The sequence below is a fragment of the Coregonus lavaretus genome (genome assembly GCF_964263955.1).
Source record: "Coregonus lavaretus genome assembly, chromosome: 13".
Taxonomy (NCBI): Eukaryota; Metazoa; Chordata; class Actinopteri; order Salmoniformes; family Salmonidae; genus Coregonus; species Coregonus lavaretus.
Genome location: NC_140000.1, coordinates 47,242,175 through 47,259,380, shown reverse-complemented (window position 1 = coordinate 47,259,380; position 17,206 = coordinate 47,242,175). Strand labels below are relative to the sequence as shown.

At 42.2% G+C, this 17,206-nt stretch overlaps 1 protein-coding gene across 2 annotated transcripts in view; it reads right to left on the bottom strand.

Moving 5' to 3' along the window:
• LOC311139623 (synaptotagmin-10-like) overlaps positions 1–12,318 on the bottom strand; it is a gene marked incomplete at both ends in the record, with an annotated part of 33,646 nt that extends 21,328 nt beyond the window's left edge. The window contains 3 exons of one of the 2 annotated variants that reach the window (XM_084174534.1): positions 408–969; positions 9,908–10,313; positions 12,117–12,318. In XM_084174534.1, coding sequence (XP_084030660.1) covers positions 408–969; positions 9,908–10,313; positions 12,117–12,318 — 1,170 coding nt within the window. The remainder of the gene's footprint in view (positions 1–407; positions 970–9,907; positions 10,314–12,116) is intronic. The other variant, XM_084174535.1, reaches the window with a different exon arrangement.
• Between the last annotated feature and the right edge of the window lie 4,888 nt (positions 12,319–17,206).

The window sequence follows — 17,206 nt, the reverse complement described above, 5'->3', positions numbered from 1 at the left end:
ATTCTAAATTCACTGCTCCTGGCAATGGGGTTATGCAACACATGCAATTTACCAGTCATGTAGTACAGCACTGATGATTCCAGGACTTAGAACCTCATCCAATCAAATAATTGAAAATGGAGAGATCATTGTCAAGTGTTTCCCTAAAAAAGTCAGATCATGTGCAGTGCACGACCCCATTAGAAACTATGCTGATGTTAACTATGGCACACTGACCACAGCTCCACCCTGAAATCTACTCCACCATCATTGACATTGACATTTTTGAGTCATTTAGCGGCCGCTCTTATCCAGAGCGACTTACAGAACGATCAGTTGTGGAGATCACTGTTCCAATAATCTCCACACATACTGATATTCTCCATGTACTACACCTATCTCAGCTAGGTGAGGCCCAGCCCACTCACCGTGGTCGCGGCGTGAATGTCCTTCCACACCACTGCTTCCCTCGAGAGGTCGGAGAGCTCGAAGAGGTTGTCCACCACCACCTCGCCGATCATGTCATGGCTGGTGAAGCGGTCAAAGTCGTAGACACTGAAGTGCAGTTTGCGGTTGCACAGCTGGTCGTACTCCACGGGGAAGAAGAAGGCCTCGTCGAACGTGGGGTTGAGCGTCTTGCGGTGGACACGCGTCTGGAACTTCTTCTGCCTCTCTGGCAGCAGGTAGATCTTGACGTAAGGGTCGGAGGTGCCAGTGAAGTCCTTGGCCGGCAGTTCCAGGGCTTTGAGGATCGTGACCATTAGCGCCTGTTCCTCGTAGTCGTAGAGCAGGGAGAAGCTCAGCTTACCGCACGTCTCCACCGGCTCCTGGGTCCCGTCCTCGGAGTCCACAGACTTCTGCTTGTAGAGCTCGGGCTTGATGCGGCCGATGCTGACGGTGGACGACTGGCGGATGGGGAGCATGTCCATGCTGAAGTCCACACTCGTCACGTTCATCTGGCGAGGCAGATGGCGGCGGAATGAATTGTGCCTGTTGAAAAAGGAGATCAGTCATCTACGGTTCCTGATACCTTTCAATAGGCAGGTTTCCATTGACCCAGGTTTATTAGACAAAAGCAATGTCGCAACAACAAAAAACATTGAGACGTGTAATGGAAACGGCAGCTATAGGAGAAATGTACTAAAGATCGACAATATTTTGATCTGTTTGACAGGGGTGGATTTTTCTTTTTTTGTTTAACTTTATTGCGACAAATGATGATGAAAAATGTGTTTTTTGAATAAATGATGTTTGCAGAATCATTTTGAAGGTACTTGGGGCACCTGATCTCATCACTTAACTATAAAGATCCACTCTTGCTAAATCTACTTTTTCAACTATTCAAAATGTTTCTTTTCAGGACAAGGATTGTTCTGACTTTCAAGAATGCCTGAATTGCTTCTCCTTGTTTTTCTGGTTGACTGGATGCAAGTTAAACCATCCAATTATTTCACATCTACAGGAGTGCAAGTTTCACCATGGCATGGATCATGGCGATACATTGGCAAAATAGATTATTAGAATATGGCAGATATTGGTCAATTCTTGCATTCTATCCATGCTGGCTTTTGCGGGCTACCTGAGACATGAAACAGATAAGTGGGAGAGCATACAGACCAATTTGCCTAAATGGATAATGGAAACACTTCAACCACTTCATTTTTATTCGATATATTTAAAAAATGGTGTTTATAGACACAAGACAGTTCAATGGAAACACACTGTAGCAGGCAATTGTCTCATCTATTTTCTATGTGAACTTTCTAAATGTCGACAAAAAAATCACTGGACAAGTTAATGGAAACATAGCTAGTGATTCAGGAGGGAGAAGTTATTAAATCTTACTCTTATTGAAATGTTTGAAACCAACAGCATCCATAAGACAACAGATGCAAGTTGTGGGTGCGGCTGTTTTTTTCTTGTAGTTTACTATTCTTCATAAATGTTTTTACAATTCCTTGCTTTTTCTTGTAGTTCTAGTATTACTGTTGGTAGGAAAATGTTTGTTGTGATTTTTTTGTTCACTTTGATGTTGTTAATCCATTCTCTCAGCATTAATGAGAAAGATGTTACTGGCTTTGGGTTTAAAGTGATGGAGTTACTTTATGATTTAACTCTTACGAACATCAGAAGCCATGAGACTGAGTGAGTTATTTTTCACAGGACTTCTTTTGGAATAGAACATTACCTGGAAAACCTTGATTCCAGTTCCATGTACTGATAATGACATACAGTGAGGAGAACAAGTATTTGATACACTGCTGATTTAGCAGGTTTTCCTACTTACAAAGCATGTAGAGGTCTGTAATTTTTATCATAGGTACACTTCAACTGTGAGAGACGGAATCTAAAACTAAAATCCAGAAAATCACATTGTATGATTTTTAAGTAAGTAATTTGCATTTTATTGCATGACATAAGTATTTGATACATCAGAAAAGCAGAACTTAATATTTGGTACAGAAACCTTTGTTTGCAATTACAGAGATCATACGTTTCCTGTAGGTCTTGACCAGGTTTGCACACACTGCAACAGGGATTTTGGCCCACTCCTCCATACAGACCTTCTCCAGATCCTTCAGGTTTCGGGGCTGTCGCTGGGCAATACGGACTTTCAGCTCCCTCCAAAGATTTTCTATTGGGTTCAGGTCTGGAGACTGGCTAGGCCACTCCAGGACCTTGAGATGCTTCTTACGGAGCCACTCCTTAGTTGCCCTGGCTGTGTGTTTCGGGTCATTGTCATGCTGGAAGACCCAGCCACGACCCATCTTCAATGCTCTTACTGAGGGAAGGAGGTTGTTGGCCAAGATCTCGCGATACATGGCCCCATCCATCCTCCCCTCAATATGGTGCAGTCGTCCTGTCCCCTTTGCAGAAAAGCATCCCCAAAGAATGATGTTTCCACCTCCATGCTTCACGGTTGGGATGGTGTTCTTGGGGTTGTACTCATCCTTCTTCTTCCTCCAAACACGGCGAGTGGAGTTTAGACCAGAAAGCTCTATTTTTGTCTCATCAGACCACATGACCTTCTCCCATTCCTCCTCTGGATCATCCAGATGGTCATTGGCAAACTTCAGACGGGCCTGGACATGCGCTGGCTTGAGCAGGGGGACCTTGCGTGCGCTGCAGGATTTTAATCCATGACGGCGTAGTGTGTTACTAATGGTTTTCTTTGAGACTGTGGTCCCAGCTCTCTTCAGGTCATTGACCAGGTCCTGCCGTGTAGTTCTGGGCTGATCCCTCACCTTCCTCATGATCATTGATGCCCCACGAGGTGAGATCTTGCATGGAGCCCCAGACTGAGGGTGATTGACCGTCATCTTGAACTTCTTCCATTTTCTAATAATTGCGCCAACAGTTGTTGCCTTCTCACCAAGCTGCTTGCCTATTGTCCTGTAGCCCATCCCAGCCTTGTGCAGGTCTACAATTTTATCCCTGATGTCCTTACACAGCTCTCTGGTCTTGGCCATTGTGGAGAGGTTGGAGTCTGTTTGATTGAGTGTGTGGACAGGTGTCTTTTATACAGGTAACGAGTTCAAACAGGTGCAGTTAATACAGGTAATGAGTGGAGAACAGGAGGGCTTCTTAAAGAAAAACGAACAGGTCTGTGAGAGCCGGAATTCTTATTGGTTGGTAGGTGATCAAATACTTATGTCATGCAATAAAATGCAAATTAATTACTTAAAAATCATACAATGTGATTTTCTGGATTTTTGTTATAGATTCCGTCTCTCACAGTTGAAGTGTACCTATGATAAAAAATTACAGACCTCTACATGCTTTGTAAGTAGGAAAACCTGCAAAATCGGCAGTGTATCAAATACTTGTTCTCCCCACTGTACATACTATGAGCAAACCACTGCTTTGTTCGTCTCCTGGTTGTCACCTAGCAACTGGTAACCCCTTCCCCCCCCCTACTGACGCCAATAAGAAGATCACAATCATCCGACAGGGTTAGTTTTGGTACAAATTATAAACATCTGGGAAACACAACACATATGGGATATGAGAAAAACATCACATTATATTCAAACCTCATATAAAGAGGTGCCTTGCATGTTCTAACATATTTTCTGGGACACAATAGGACACAATGTTCTTTGTGAAGGACACTTTGGGAGTCCTATTATTTCAGACAAGGGACATCAATTTACAACCTCCCATGATTCCTACAGTTGTTAGAACATTCAGTGAAGGGCATCCAAGAGGATGAATAGTATACACTGGAGAAGGTGATAATGGCGGAGGCTGGAGGATTTCATCCAAATTTGCCCATAGATTCCTCCCTGTTGTGTCTGCCCTTATCCAGAATCAGTTTTAGTAGGCTTGCCATCCCAACCCCAGTAGAGACATACTCTTCCATTAATATGCTTCTTCTCCAGAGCCACATTCATTGTTTTCTTCCATAAGATAACCCATTTTCTATCTCCCACTTTCTCAATCTTATAGGATCAGGGATGGGCTCTCAGTATCAGTACTCTAATCAAACCCATGTGGCTCAGTTGGTAGAGCATGGCGCTTGCAACGCCAGGGTTGTGGGTTTGATTCCCATGGGGGACCAGTACGGGAAAAAGTACAAGAATGTAATTTGCTCTGGATAAGAGCATCTGCTAAATGTAAAAAAGGAACCAATGTAAAAATCTTTATTTCTCATAGGGAAGTAAGTTGTACACTAATAAAATAGCATGACAGATCTCCAGTCTCATACTACCTGGCGTTGTGCCTGGATGTAACATATGATGATGTGATGTACTGATATACAGTTGAAGTCGGCAGTTTACATACACTTAGGTTGGAGTCATTAAAACTAGTTTTTCAACCACTCCACAAATTTCTTGTTAACAAACTATAGTTTTGGCAAGACGGTTAGGACATCTACTTTGTGCATGACACAAATAATTTTTCCAACAATTGTTTACAGACAGATTATTTTCCTTTAAACAGCTTGGAGAATTCCAGAAAATGATGTCATGGCTTTAGAAGCTTCTGATAGGCTAATTGACATCATTTGAGTCAATTGGAGGTGTACCTGTGGATGTATTTCAAGGGCTACCTTCAAACTCAGTGCCTCTTTGCTTGACATCATGGGAAAATCAAAAGAAATCAGCCAAGACCTCAGAAAAATATTGTAAACAAGTCTGGTTGATCCTTGGGAGCAATTTCCAAATGCCTGAAGGTACCACGTTCATCTGTACAAACAATAGTACGCAAGTATAAACACCATGGGACCACGCAGCCGTCATACTGCTCAGGAAGGAGACGCGTTCTGTCTCCTAGAGGTGCGAAAAGTGCAAATCAATCCCAGAACAACAGCAAAGGACCTTGTGAAGATGCTGGAGGAAACAGGTACAAAAGTATCTATATCCACAGTAAAACAAGTCCTATATATACATAACCTGAAAGGCCGCTCAGCAAGGAAGAAGCCACTTCTCCAAAACTGCCATAAAAAAAGCCATACTACGGTTTGCAACTGCACATGGGGACAAAGATAGTACTTTTTTGAGAAATGTCCTCTGGTCTGATGAAACAAAAATAGAACTGTTTGGCCAAAATGACCATCGTTATGTTTGGAGGAAAAAGGGGGTTGCTTGCAAGCCGAAGAACACCATCCCAACCGTGAAGCACGGAGGTGGCAGCATCATGCTGTGTGGGTGCTTTTCTGCAGGAGGGACTGGTGCACTTCACAAAATAGATGGCATCATGAGGAAGGAAAATTATTTGGATATATTGAAGCAACATCAAGACATCAGTCAGGATGTTAAAGCTTGGTCGCAAATGTGTCTTCCAAATGGACAATGACCCCAAGCATACTTCCAAAGTTGTGGCAAAATGGATTAAGGACAACAAAGTCAACGTATTGGAGTGGCCATCACAAAGCCCTGACCTCAATCCTATAGAAAATGTGTGGGCAGAACTGAAAAAGCGTGTGCGAGTAAGGAGGCCTACAAACCTGACTCAGTTACACCAGCTCTGTCAGGAGGAATGGGCCAAAATTCACCCAACTTATTGTGGGAAGCTTGTGGAAGGCTCCCCGAAACGTCTTTCCCAAGTTAAACAATTTAAAGGCAATGCTACCAAATACTAATTGAGTGTATGTAAACTTCTGACCCACTGAGAATGTGATGAAAGAAATAAAAACTTAAATAAATCATTCTCTCTACTATTATTCTGACATTTCACATTCTTAAAATGAAGTGGTGTTCCTAACCTACCTAAGACAGGGAATTTGTACTAGGATTAAATGTCAGGAATTGTGAAAAACTGAGTTTAAATGTATTTGGCTAAGGTGTATGTAAACTTCCGACTTCAACTGTATACGGCTCTGTAGCGTTTCATCAGAGATTGTTGGAGGGATGTCTGAAAATCACCATTAGAGTAGACTAGCACATTCTGTACAAGCCTCTCTCAGACTTTGCCCTTGGTCATTGCCTTTGTTTAGAGTGTGTCTGCACAATGCATGAGCAGTGAATACTGATGTAGCTGTCGGAGAGGATCGATGTTAACAGAATGTATCTGTTGCTCTTCTCCATGGTAATCACCCGCTCTGCAAGTCACATGGTTGCAAAGCCTCATAGTTTTGCCCTGAAGACCAGAATGACACAAAGCGTCTTCTCCCACCTCATCTTGCATTAACACATTGTCCACCTCTCCTAAAATACAGTGTATCATCATCAAATTATTCCTAATTACTTGGGTGTACTTACTTGTGTTGTGATTGTGATGATTTGTATTGGTAATTATAGGTTTGTGCTTCAGATTCAGCCGAACTGATACATTTATATTTAGATATTCGTAGCCCTTTCCTGCCGTCAAATGACCGAGTGGCCTCATCGGTGGAATGTTATTAATAATTTTTATAATTTCATAATTAATCAACATTATTTTAAAAAAACAGCTGAAAATCCAGTGTTTCTATGTCAAACAGTTTTGTTATATTTCAGTCTTCTATGATGTATATAAAGTGTAATATTGGGATGCAAACTCAAAATTGAATACCTTTCAACTCTATATCTGACATGGTACAGGTGTCTTATTTTTTTGAAGCCCATAACCATGTGTGTGAGGTATACACTTTTGTTTCAAAGTCGATTTGTTTAAGACTACCAAAAAACACTCTGCGTGTCCCTGATTTAGCCCACTGCAGTAAATGTTTTTTTAAGTGTCTTACTCTGTGAGAGCACTGGGAAGCATACAGTAACATGATTATAGACCTGCCATCAACTCTACTGATCATACTTTTCAATCATATACAACAAGTCATCAGTTTTAGGGTTGAATCTCCCTCAGATGCTCTTGCAAGCTTTTCATGTAGGGGAAAAAATAAGAGAAGGAAAGATTCAAAGAAGGGGAGGAGAGCCAATATGTAATTTCCCCTTTCTGCCCCCCTCGTCAGTGTGTAATTCATGAAAAGTGCCAGGCTCGATAAATTGCATCAACGTTCCTAATGACAAACTAAAGCAAGTGTCAATAATGGCTTCCTGCAGGAGATGGAGTGCAGCTGCTCAGTGGGTCTCAGTAGGACGATTGCCTCGCAGCACGTCAGTTCCCAGCCTACGGCAGCGCTAATTACAGACGCGTTTGTTTAAACAAAGAGAAGAGGAGCTGATTGTTTCATTACCGGGGTCGCTTACCGCTGTTGCCATGGCAGCGTGACTCACGCCCGCCCAACACAAGACGTGGCCTGGGGTGATTACAGGGCTTGTGTGTGTGTGAGGAGCAAGGGGGCGTGCTGTCGCCCCGTTGACGAGTACCATGGGAGATGTTCCTTCAGGTCATTTACTGAGCGTCCAGTTTGCATGTGTCGTGCCGTTTTAAGGTTATTCGTCCTGAACTGTCTTATTGACATTTGTCATGGCTATACTTGATGTGTATGGTTCAAGTGTCATCATTTGCTGCTTGATGTCACTTGTCACTTGCTTGAAAGTATTATGTAAATAACCTTCACTCACAGGAGGTTGGTGGCACCTTAATTGGGGAGGACGGGCTCGTGGTAATGGCTGGCGTGGGATAAGTGGAATGGTATCAAATACATCAAACACATGGTTTCCATGTGTTTGATGCCATTCCATTTGCTCCGTTCGAACCATTATTATGAGCCGTCCTCCCCTCAGCAGCTTCCGCTGCCTCCACTATATGTGTGCACAGCTCTGTGCATGCATATGACATAACACCTTGTCATCACAGAAATCCTTAGACCCAGTGCAACCAAAAATGTATACCAACAGAATGGGGTGGGGGGACCTTGAGTGGTTCAGATACAGTGAGGGAAAAAAGTATTTGATCCCCTGCTGATTTTGTACGTTTGCCCACTGACAAAGAAATGATCAGTCTATCATTTTAATGGTAGGTTTATTTGAACAGTGAGAGACAGAATAACAACAAAAACATCCAGAAAAACGCATGTCAAAAATGTTATAAATTGATTTTCATTTTAATGAGGGAAATAAGTATTTGACCCCCTCTCAATCAGAAAGATTTCTGGCTCCCGGGTGTCTTTTATACAGGTAACGAGCTGAGATTAGGAGCACACTCTTAAAGGGAGTGCTCCTAATCTCAGTTTGTTACCTGTATAAAATAAACCTGTCCACAAAAGCAATCAATCAATCAGATTCCAAACTCTCCACCATGGCCAAGACCAAAGAGCTCTCCAAGGATGTCAGGGACAAGATTGTAGACCTACACAAGGCTGGAATGGGCTACAAGACCATCGCCAAGCAGCTTGGTGAGAAGGTGAAAACAGTTGGTGCGATTATTCGCAAATGGAAGAAACACAAAAGAACTGTCAATCTCCCTCGGCCTAGGGCTCTATGCAAGATCTCACCTCGTGGAGTTGCAATGATCATGAGAACGGTGAGGAATCAGTCCAGAACTACACGGGAGGATCTTGTCAATGATCTCAAGGCAGCTGGGACCATAGTCACCAAGAAAACAATTGGTAACACACTACGCCGTGAAGGACTGAAATCGTGCAGCGCCCGCAAGGTCCTCCTGCTCAAGAAAGCACATATACAGTCCCGTCTGAAGTTTGCCAATGAACATCTGAATGATTCAGAGGAGAACTGGGTGAAAGTGTTGTGGTCAGATGAGACCAAAATCGAGCTCTTTGGCATCAACTCAACTTGCCGTGTTTGGAGGAGGAGGAATGCTGCCTATGACCCCAAGAACACCATCCCCACCGTCAAACATGGAGGTGGAAACATTATGCTTTGGGGGTGTTTTTCTGCTAAGGGGATAGGACAACTTCACTGCATCAAAGGGACAATGGACGGGGCCATGTACCGTCAAATCTTGGGTGAGAACCTCCTTCCCTCAGCCAGGGCATTGAAAATGGGTCGTGGATTGGTATTCCAGCATGACAATGACCCAAAACACACGGCCAAGGCAACAAAGGAGTGGCTCAAGAAGAAGCACATTAAGGTCCTGGAGTGGCCTAGCCAGTTTCCAGACCTTAATACCATAGAAAATCTGTGGAGGGTGCTGAAGGTTCGAGTTGCCAAACGTCAGGCTCGAAACCTTAATGACTTGGAGAAGATCTGCAAAGAGGAGTGGGACAAAATCCCTCCTGAGATGTGTGCAAACCTGTTGGCCAACTACATGAAACGTCTGACCTCTGTGATTGCCAACAAGGGTTTTGCCACCAAGTACTAAGTCATGTTTTGCAGAGGGGTCAAATACTTATTTCCCTCATTAAAATGCAAATCAATTGATAACATTTTTGACATGCGTTTTTCTGGATTTTTTTGATGTTATTCTGTCTCTCACTGTTCAAATAAACCTACCATTAGAATTATAGACTGATCATGTCTTTGTCAGTGGGCAAACGTACAAAATCAGCAGGGGATCAAATACTTTTTTCTCTCACTGTAAAGAGACCTAGAGACAGGAAAGAGACAGGGACACTACTCTGGGAGGGGTCCTATAATGTTACCTGGAGGACGAGGTGGGGTCGGTGGTCTGCCTCTGGATCTTGGCCTGCTGGCCCAGCCTCTCCCTGAGGGCCATCTGCACCTCGGCAGGGATGTCCGGGGACGTCTGGCTGATCTTCATGGCTGCCTCCAGCAGCTTCACGGAGCTGCACCGCCCGTTTACCTTCACCACTGGCACAGGCTTCTTCTCCTCTTCCACTGGTTCCACCTTGTGGAGGGGTGTGATGGGCTGGGGGGCCGGCGGAAGGGCCTCTGGGAGCCCAACCCGGGGGCCATTGTCGGCGTGGGACGAGAGGGCCTTGCTCCTCCAGATGGGCCAGCACAGCTTCCAAAAGACAAAGAGAGAGACTACCAACAGGGCGAGTCCACAGAAACCCACGACCACAGCAAGGAGACTGATAGAGATGTCTACGGGCGACCACAGAGATCAACAGAGACAGATAGAGAGAGAGAGACAGAGGGAGAGAGAGGACGGGCAAGCGATGAACAGAGCGTGACAGACAAACATGCAAGAGAAAAAAGAGAAGAGAGAAAGCAAGCTGTAAAAGAGGAGGCTGCAAATGCCCTCGTTTGGTAGAGATCAGAGGATGTTAGAAAGTCATACAGCTTCATTCCAAGACAGACACACGGACAGGACAGCTCTCAGGACAGCCAAATAGCTCTTCATTGCCATATTTGATCAAGTTGACAATTAATATTTCGGAAACCACAATCCCTTCCTCTGAAACTATATACAATGGTTCTGGCTTTATGCACAAACCAAGATTTACCACAGGCTATTACAAAATGCGTTATGCATTCCATTGTGTGCATGTTACACAATTGTATGGTTTCTTATAAATAAAGTTAGACAGTATACACCTGTTTATGGATTGCAATGTGCAGAAGATATGTTCTTTCTCACTGATATTGCACAGCATGATGTCATGTTCTTGGCTGTGTTCTTTCTCCGTGTTACTCTCTCTCCTCACAAGGACAATTATGCTTTGTAGTCAAAGTGGTGCACCATCTCAAAGCCAGAGCCTACATAAAAACAAGAACGCGGCTCTTTGGCAACAATCAGTCCCACTTTATATGAAGTGGCACTAAAAGCACATATTTATTTTTCAGACTACTAACTTTAACAGGCATGCTAAACAGCTGAGATTTACAATTCATTTGAGTTTGTTTGCAAATGTAAATGTAGTTATGGAAATTACACAAGCGTGTAGGCCTGGACAGTTATCAGTTAATCAAGTAATATGAAGCATTGTGTAACTGTGTTGTAATTATCACATGGTTTTAACTCCATTAGTTTAGAAGAGTAAAAATCTACTGCAATAAATGCCATCTAGCAGATAGATTGACTGACTGACCGACCAACGCCATTTACATCCGTTTCACTTTACTCAAAATAAGAGACATTATTGCATCAGAAACAAAGCTGCTCCAGTCTTATGCAACTCACATCAACCCAGAGGGAATAATGACATGCTGTTATGATATAGCTTATTATTTCTTGTCAAGCCTAAATTAATATGTAGAATTTAGAACTGTTTCAACATCTTATCCAAGCCTTACCATAAAATAAGAAAGGCACTAATGAGTAGGCTACAATATAACTTTCACCAAATCAACGATAGAGACATTATCAAGCAAATAAATGGGTTCATTTGACAGAAGGGGATCTATGTTAAGAACATGAACTGGTAGCCAACAGTATGACTAATCTCAGACATGCTGGTCAGTTGGCGCATGACGGAGTGAATGAATGCAGGATCACTGAGAACACATCTCCTCTTTCAACAAATTATCGGTCTCACACTATCAGATTGCACGCGCCAGAACCATGGAAAAACGAGAATACACTGATGCTGCAACAGGTGCAGTCTTTTTCCTTTGCAGACACAGATATTTCACCTGTTGTGCATAGCTCAAAGCGACATAAGGACACAACACAACCTCTCCATGATTATTAAACATTTTAAACATGTTTTTCCCTACAAGTTATTATAGTCCTATACTTAGTCGCGCGTCTTATATGATTATATCGCAGCGCTTCAAGGGAAAAGTTGAGTCAGCTGAAGTTTAACTTTCAACGCATTTTACTGTTTCAACTCATCGTTCTCATACAACCAGGTTGACGCCAGACAAACCAAACCATGACAAAATAGAGGGATGCAAGCTTTAAAGAGAGGTAGAGGAAGAAAACGTTGCTTTTGTCCTATTTACCTGCGCTCCCTTTACCTGGTATGTTGCTCTCCAAGGGAAATATAGCCGAGCATTTCTCCCCATCTACATGCCCCGCTAGACAGAGCTCCGTAACGATCTGAAGGGCCCTTTGGCACAAGCTGATGTTGTCCTCGGTTCGGACACTCATGTCTCTCCTGTTAAGCCATTGCACGCTGGAGGAGCCTGGAGGGCGTTGATTCATTTGGCCACCCTGCGCGCCGCTGAGTGCAGCCTCTCCACGCCAAAGATCAGAGCGCACGAGGCGTCCACATCCATATCCACTGCGCAATGCCGGGACTGACTTCCAGCGCGCTTCTTGTGTTTGAACAAAATATTCTTCAGCACTTGGCGTCCACCAGCCACTGTCCAATAGGAGTGAAGCACCGGTTAAGCAAGACCCTAGTGTTGGAATTACACACTATTGAACTGACAAATAGCCTATTTGACCTCATTAGACTTGGACTAATACCAGTGAAGCTTGGCATTACTTCTGTGAATGCCCACAATTTCAATCAGAAGTCTGAATAGTCTTCCAAATATTATTCCTGTGCCTAAGGTTTACTATAATGACATCTACAAATACTATTTTAAGTTATAAACCTTGGTTGAATGACAAAGATGAGATTCCTCAACCTACATTATACTACTCTCTTTTTTAAATGTCAACCTAATGCCAGAATCTTAATTAGCCAAATGAATTACCAAAAGAGCCCACAGATATCAAAAGGCCACAGTAAGAACAGTATCAACAAAATAGTCACAGGGGAAAACAAATTGAAATCCAATATACCAGTAGAGTTCAACATTTAAAATATGTGAATTGCATATGCAACAATGCTATCAGTTTCACAGCCACAGAGCCATGAAAAGGTAGTTTACATTTTTTTATATTCATATATTTTGGGAACAAGCATGGGGCAGTTTTCACTTATAAATGAATTTATGCAATTGCTAAAGTAGGATCTGTTGCCAAGAATCCATAATGCAACACAATGACAGCTCATGACCAGGATGAGGTAAGGTGCCACTCAGGCAACAGGCAGAGGCAGACAGTCTCCTAGACAACAGGACATTAATAATGAGCAGCCTCTTTGGGAGAAATTAACTTCCTCTATCAGTGTTTGCTGAAACTGTTGAGAGCTATGGTGTATGGGCAGAACTGGCACCCACATTGTTCATTCATTCATTCATTAATCTCTCTCTCTCTCTCTCTCTCTCTCTCTCTCTCTCTCTCTCTCTCTCTCTCTCTCTCTCTCTCTCTCTCTCTCTCTCACACACACACACACACACACACTCTCTAGCAGTCTTGACAGGCAAAGTGGCAGATATTTAAATATGGGTGATAAGACAACTGTCAGGCACTAAGGACTAAGGACCTCAAGAGTGGCGCAGTGGTCTAATCCAGGCTCTGTCGTAGCTGGCCGCGACCCATGGGGCGGTGCACAATTGGCCCAGCGTCGTCCAGGGTAGGGGAGGGAATGGCTGGCAGGGATGTAGCTCAGTTGGTAGAGCATGGTGTTTGCATCGCCAGGGTTGTGGGTTCGTGTATGCACTCACTAACTGTAATTCGCTCTGGATAAGAGCGTCTGCTAAATGACGTAAATGTAATGAATATTAATAGTGTAATCTATTATATTTTTACTACCAGTCATATTTATCACTGTGGTTTGCCAACTAAGTGGGTAGACAGCGTACACTCTCCGTCAGATTTTCACTGGAACATTCTCTGAACATGTCCTTGATTTGGTCTGATGGGAATCCGTTATGTCATCGGCCTTCCCCCTTGATTGAGTAACAATAGAGGACAAAAGTGCTGTCATGACTTACCTGGACCACCTATTGCGATGTGCCTTTTGTTAAGTAAATCAGGTGTTAAATGAAGTGAAAAGGTGACTGGAGTGCCACTTTAAAGTTGTTTATTTTCATGGTGGAGATGTTTTGAAACATTTATGGTGTCTTTTTTTCTGAATGAGCAGAAAGATGAAGACACTACCCACTGGGCACACCACGTCATTTCAAATGTGGACATTTGGGTAATATTTGGTTAAGACGTTGATCAATGAGATTTCAATGTTTATTCACCCACTCAAAAAGATAGCCAACAGTTCTTTTTTAAATCTTGGTACTATAGAGTTTGAAAACTATACTTGACTAATAAATCAACTACATATAAATATTGGAGCAAGGTTGAGACCATATTGTGATCTGATTTGACCAAAACACCATTAATTAAACAGGGATTATCACCAATCCATGAAGTGTGTTGATGAGCTGTTTAGAAGTAGTTGCCATTTTGTGATGTAGGCTTCTTTACATTAAATAAGGATAAGAGCCTGAGCTAAGAATAGGAAAACAAACTATCAACCAGGACCTTTCTGATGTTGTACTCTCTTGAAAAGCACCCTGCTATGTATAATACAATTCTTCTCATGGTGCAAAATGTATCTTCCAGACTTAGGGTCTTTATTACTGTAGACTATTGGCATTCTGTGTAACACAATTAAAGCTGTAACTTTGAACAGCATTGTGTAAACCTTTGTCCATGTAAAAACATGTGAAAAAAAGAAGTCAAGAATGGTTGAAATGAAAATGTATTGCACCACAAAATAGATATAAATCAAAAAATGCTTTTCTGGCACAGGCTTCTGGAAACACAAATGAGACATACAATAAACCAAAATAAGGCACTTTTGGAACAGGCTTTGATGCTTTAAACTTCTTAAGAACTATCATCCTCCTAGTCATTGGCCCTCCCACTGGCCCCCTTGCGGTCAGGTGCATATTTCAGGCAGGTTGACATCGCCTGTAATATATCTGCCTCTGTAGCCTTTGTTTCGCCAAGACTCATATCTGCTGTAAAGGGGGAAAACAAATATTAGCTATAAAAGGCATTCAAATGTCATGTAAAAGGTCATGATTTGGACTCCACTGTCCCTATAATGACACTGCAAAGGCTGGAGCCCTCAAAGGCCCTCTTCCCTTTGTTACCTTTCATAGTCATCGTTGACATGAGGCCATTTGTCAGGGTTCTGTATAGAACACAATACCATTTGTCAGGGTTCTGTATAGAACACAAGACCATTTGTCAGGGTTCTGTATAGAACACAAGGCCATTTGTCAGGGCTCTGTATAGAACACAAGACCATTTGTCAGGGTTCTGTATAGAACACAAGGCCATTTGTCAGGGTTCTGTATAAAACACAATACCATTTGTCAGGGTTCTGTATAGAACACAAGGCCATTTGTCAGGGTTCTGTATAGAACACAAGACCATTTGTCAGGGTTCTGTATAGAACACAAGGCCATTTGTCAGGGTTCTGTATAGAACACAAGACCATTTGTCAGGGTTCTGTATAAAACACAAGACCATTTGTCAGGGTTCTGTATAGAACACAAGGCCATTTGTCAGGGTTATGTATAGAACACAAGGCCATTTGTCAGGGTTCTGTATAGAACACAATACCATTTGTCAGGGTTCTGTATAGAACACAAGGCCGTTTGTCAGGGTTATGTATAGAACACAAGGCCATTTGTCAGGGTTCTGTATAGAATACAAGGCCATTTGTCAGGGTTCTTTATAGAACACAAAATATGTACTTTACAAGCAACATTACTTAATTTTAAAGTGAAACAAATATGGTAATAGTTTACCAGTGCATTGCTCTCTTCACCCGGTCTGGGATGTCTTTCCCCCCCAGCTTTTACAGTAGCTATTACAGCTAAAAAATACCATGCTATTGTTTGAGGATAGTGCACAACAACACTTTTATCACGGCAACTGCTTTGGTACATTTACCTCTGAAGGTAAATCATGTACCTACATTCAGTAATCTTGCTCTAATTTGTCATCTTGAGGGTCCCAGAGATAAAATGTAGTGTAGTTTTGTTTGAAAAATCAATTTTTATATTCAAATGTAGGAACTGGGTTCTACAGTTTGACCTCTGACTCCACACCCACCCCGCCCGGCCATCTAGATGTGTGAAGGTTAGTGTCTTTTCTGTAGGGAAGCTAATGAGCCATCATTTATGACATTCCTGGGAGTGTGCAAACTTAAATATTGTATTACCATAGCATTTTTGTATGTTCTCTATAGTTATATAACCAAAACCGGCACATTTGGGAAAACTCCTGGCAGACTTGATACAAAATATTGTGTAGTGATGTAATTTTTCACTGGATCAGTTTGAAACTTTGCACACACACTGCTGCCATCTGGTGGACAACATCTAAATTACATCTAGAATCCTATATCACTGTCTGGTCTTTCTCTTGCATTTCAAAGATAATGCAACAACAACAAAAAAATAGAAAACACGTTTTTTTGGTTTGTATTATCTTTTACCAGATCTAATGTGTTATATTCTCCTACATTATTTTCACATTTCCACAAACTTCAAACTGTTTCCTTTCAAATGATATCAAGAATATGCATATCGTTGCTTCAGGTCCTGAGCTACAGGCAGTTAGATTTGGGTATGTCATTTCTGGCGTAAATTGAAAAAAAGGGTCCAATCCTGATGAATGCACTAGCTGTGGGTCACTCTGGATGGGAGCATCTGCTGAATGGCTGAATTGTAATGTAAATGTGGTGCTATGTACACTGAGAATACCTAACATTAGGAACACCTTCCTAATATTGAGTTGCAATTTCCACATAGATTCTACATTAGATTTTTAACCATTCTAAGTGGAATTTTCAACGCAACTCAACGTATACATAGTTTTGATGATTATGTTGAAATTAGATTGCTGTAACAACCTGTTAGTCATTGTATTTAAGTTGAAGTTTTACCGTAATTTCAATGTTTACAACGCTGGTTGAAATGATATGAAAACAGTACTGGTTGATGATTTTTTGCAAAGCCAAATGTGTTTCAAACATAGATTCAATGTGTTTCAAACAACATTGTTTCAATCAGTTTGTCCCCATTGGGTACTAAGGTTGTTGATGAAAAAAACCAAGAGGCTAGTGGTTTGAATTGAAATACATCTACAATATCCTTTGGGGATTTTGGGGCAGAGCCAGCTAGACCAACATAGATTGAAAAAGGCAGAGGTTGGTACTTAGAATGAGGCAGGAAAACAGCCC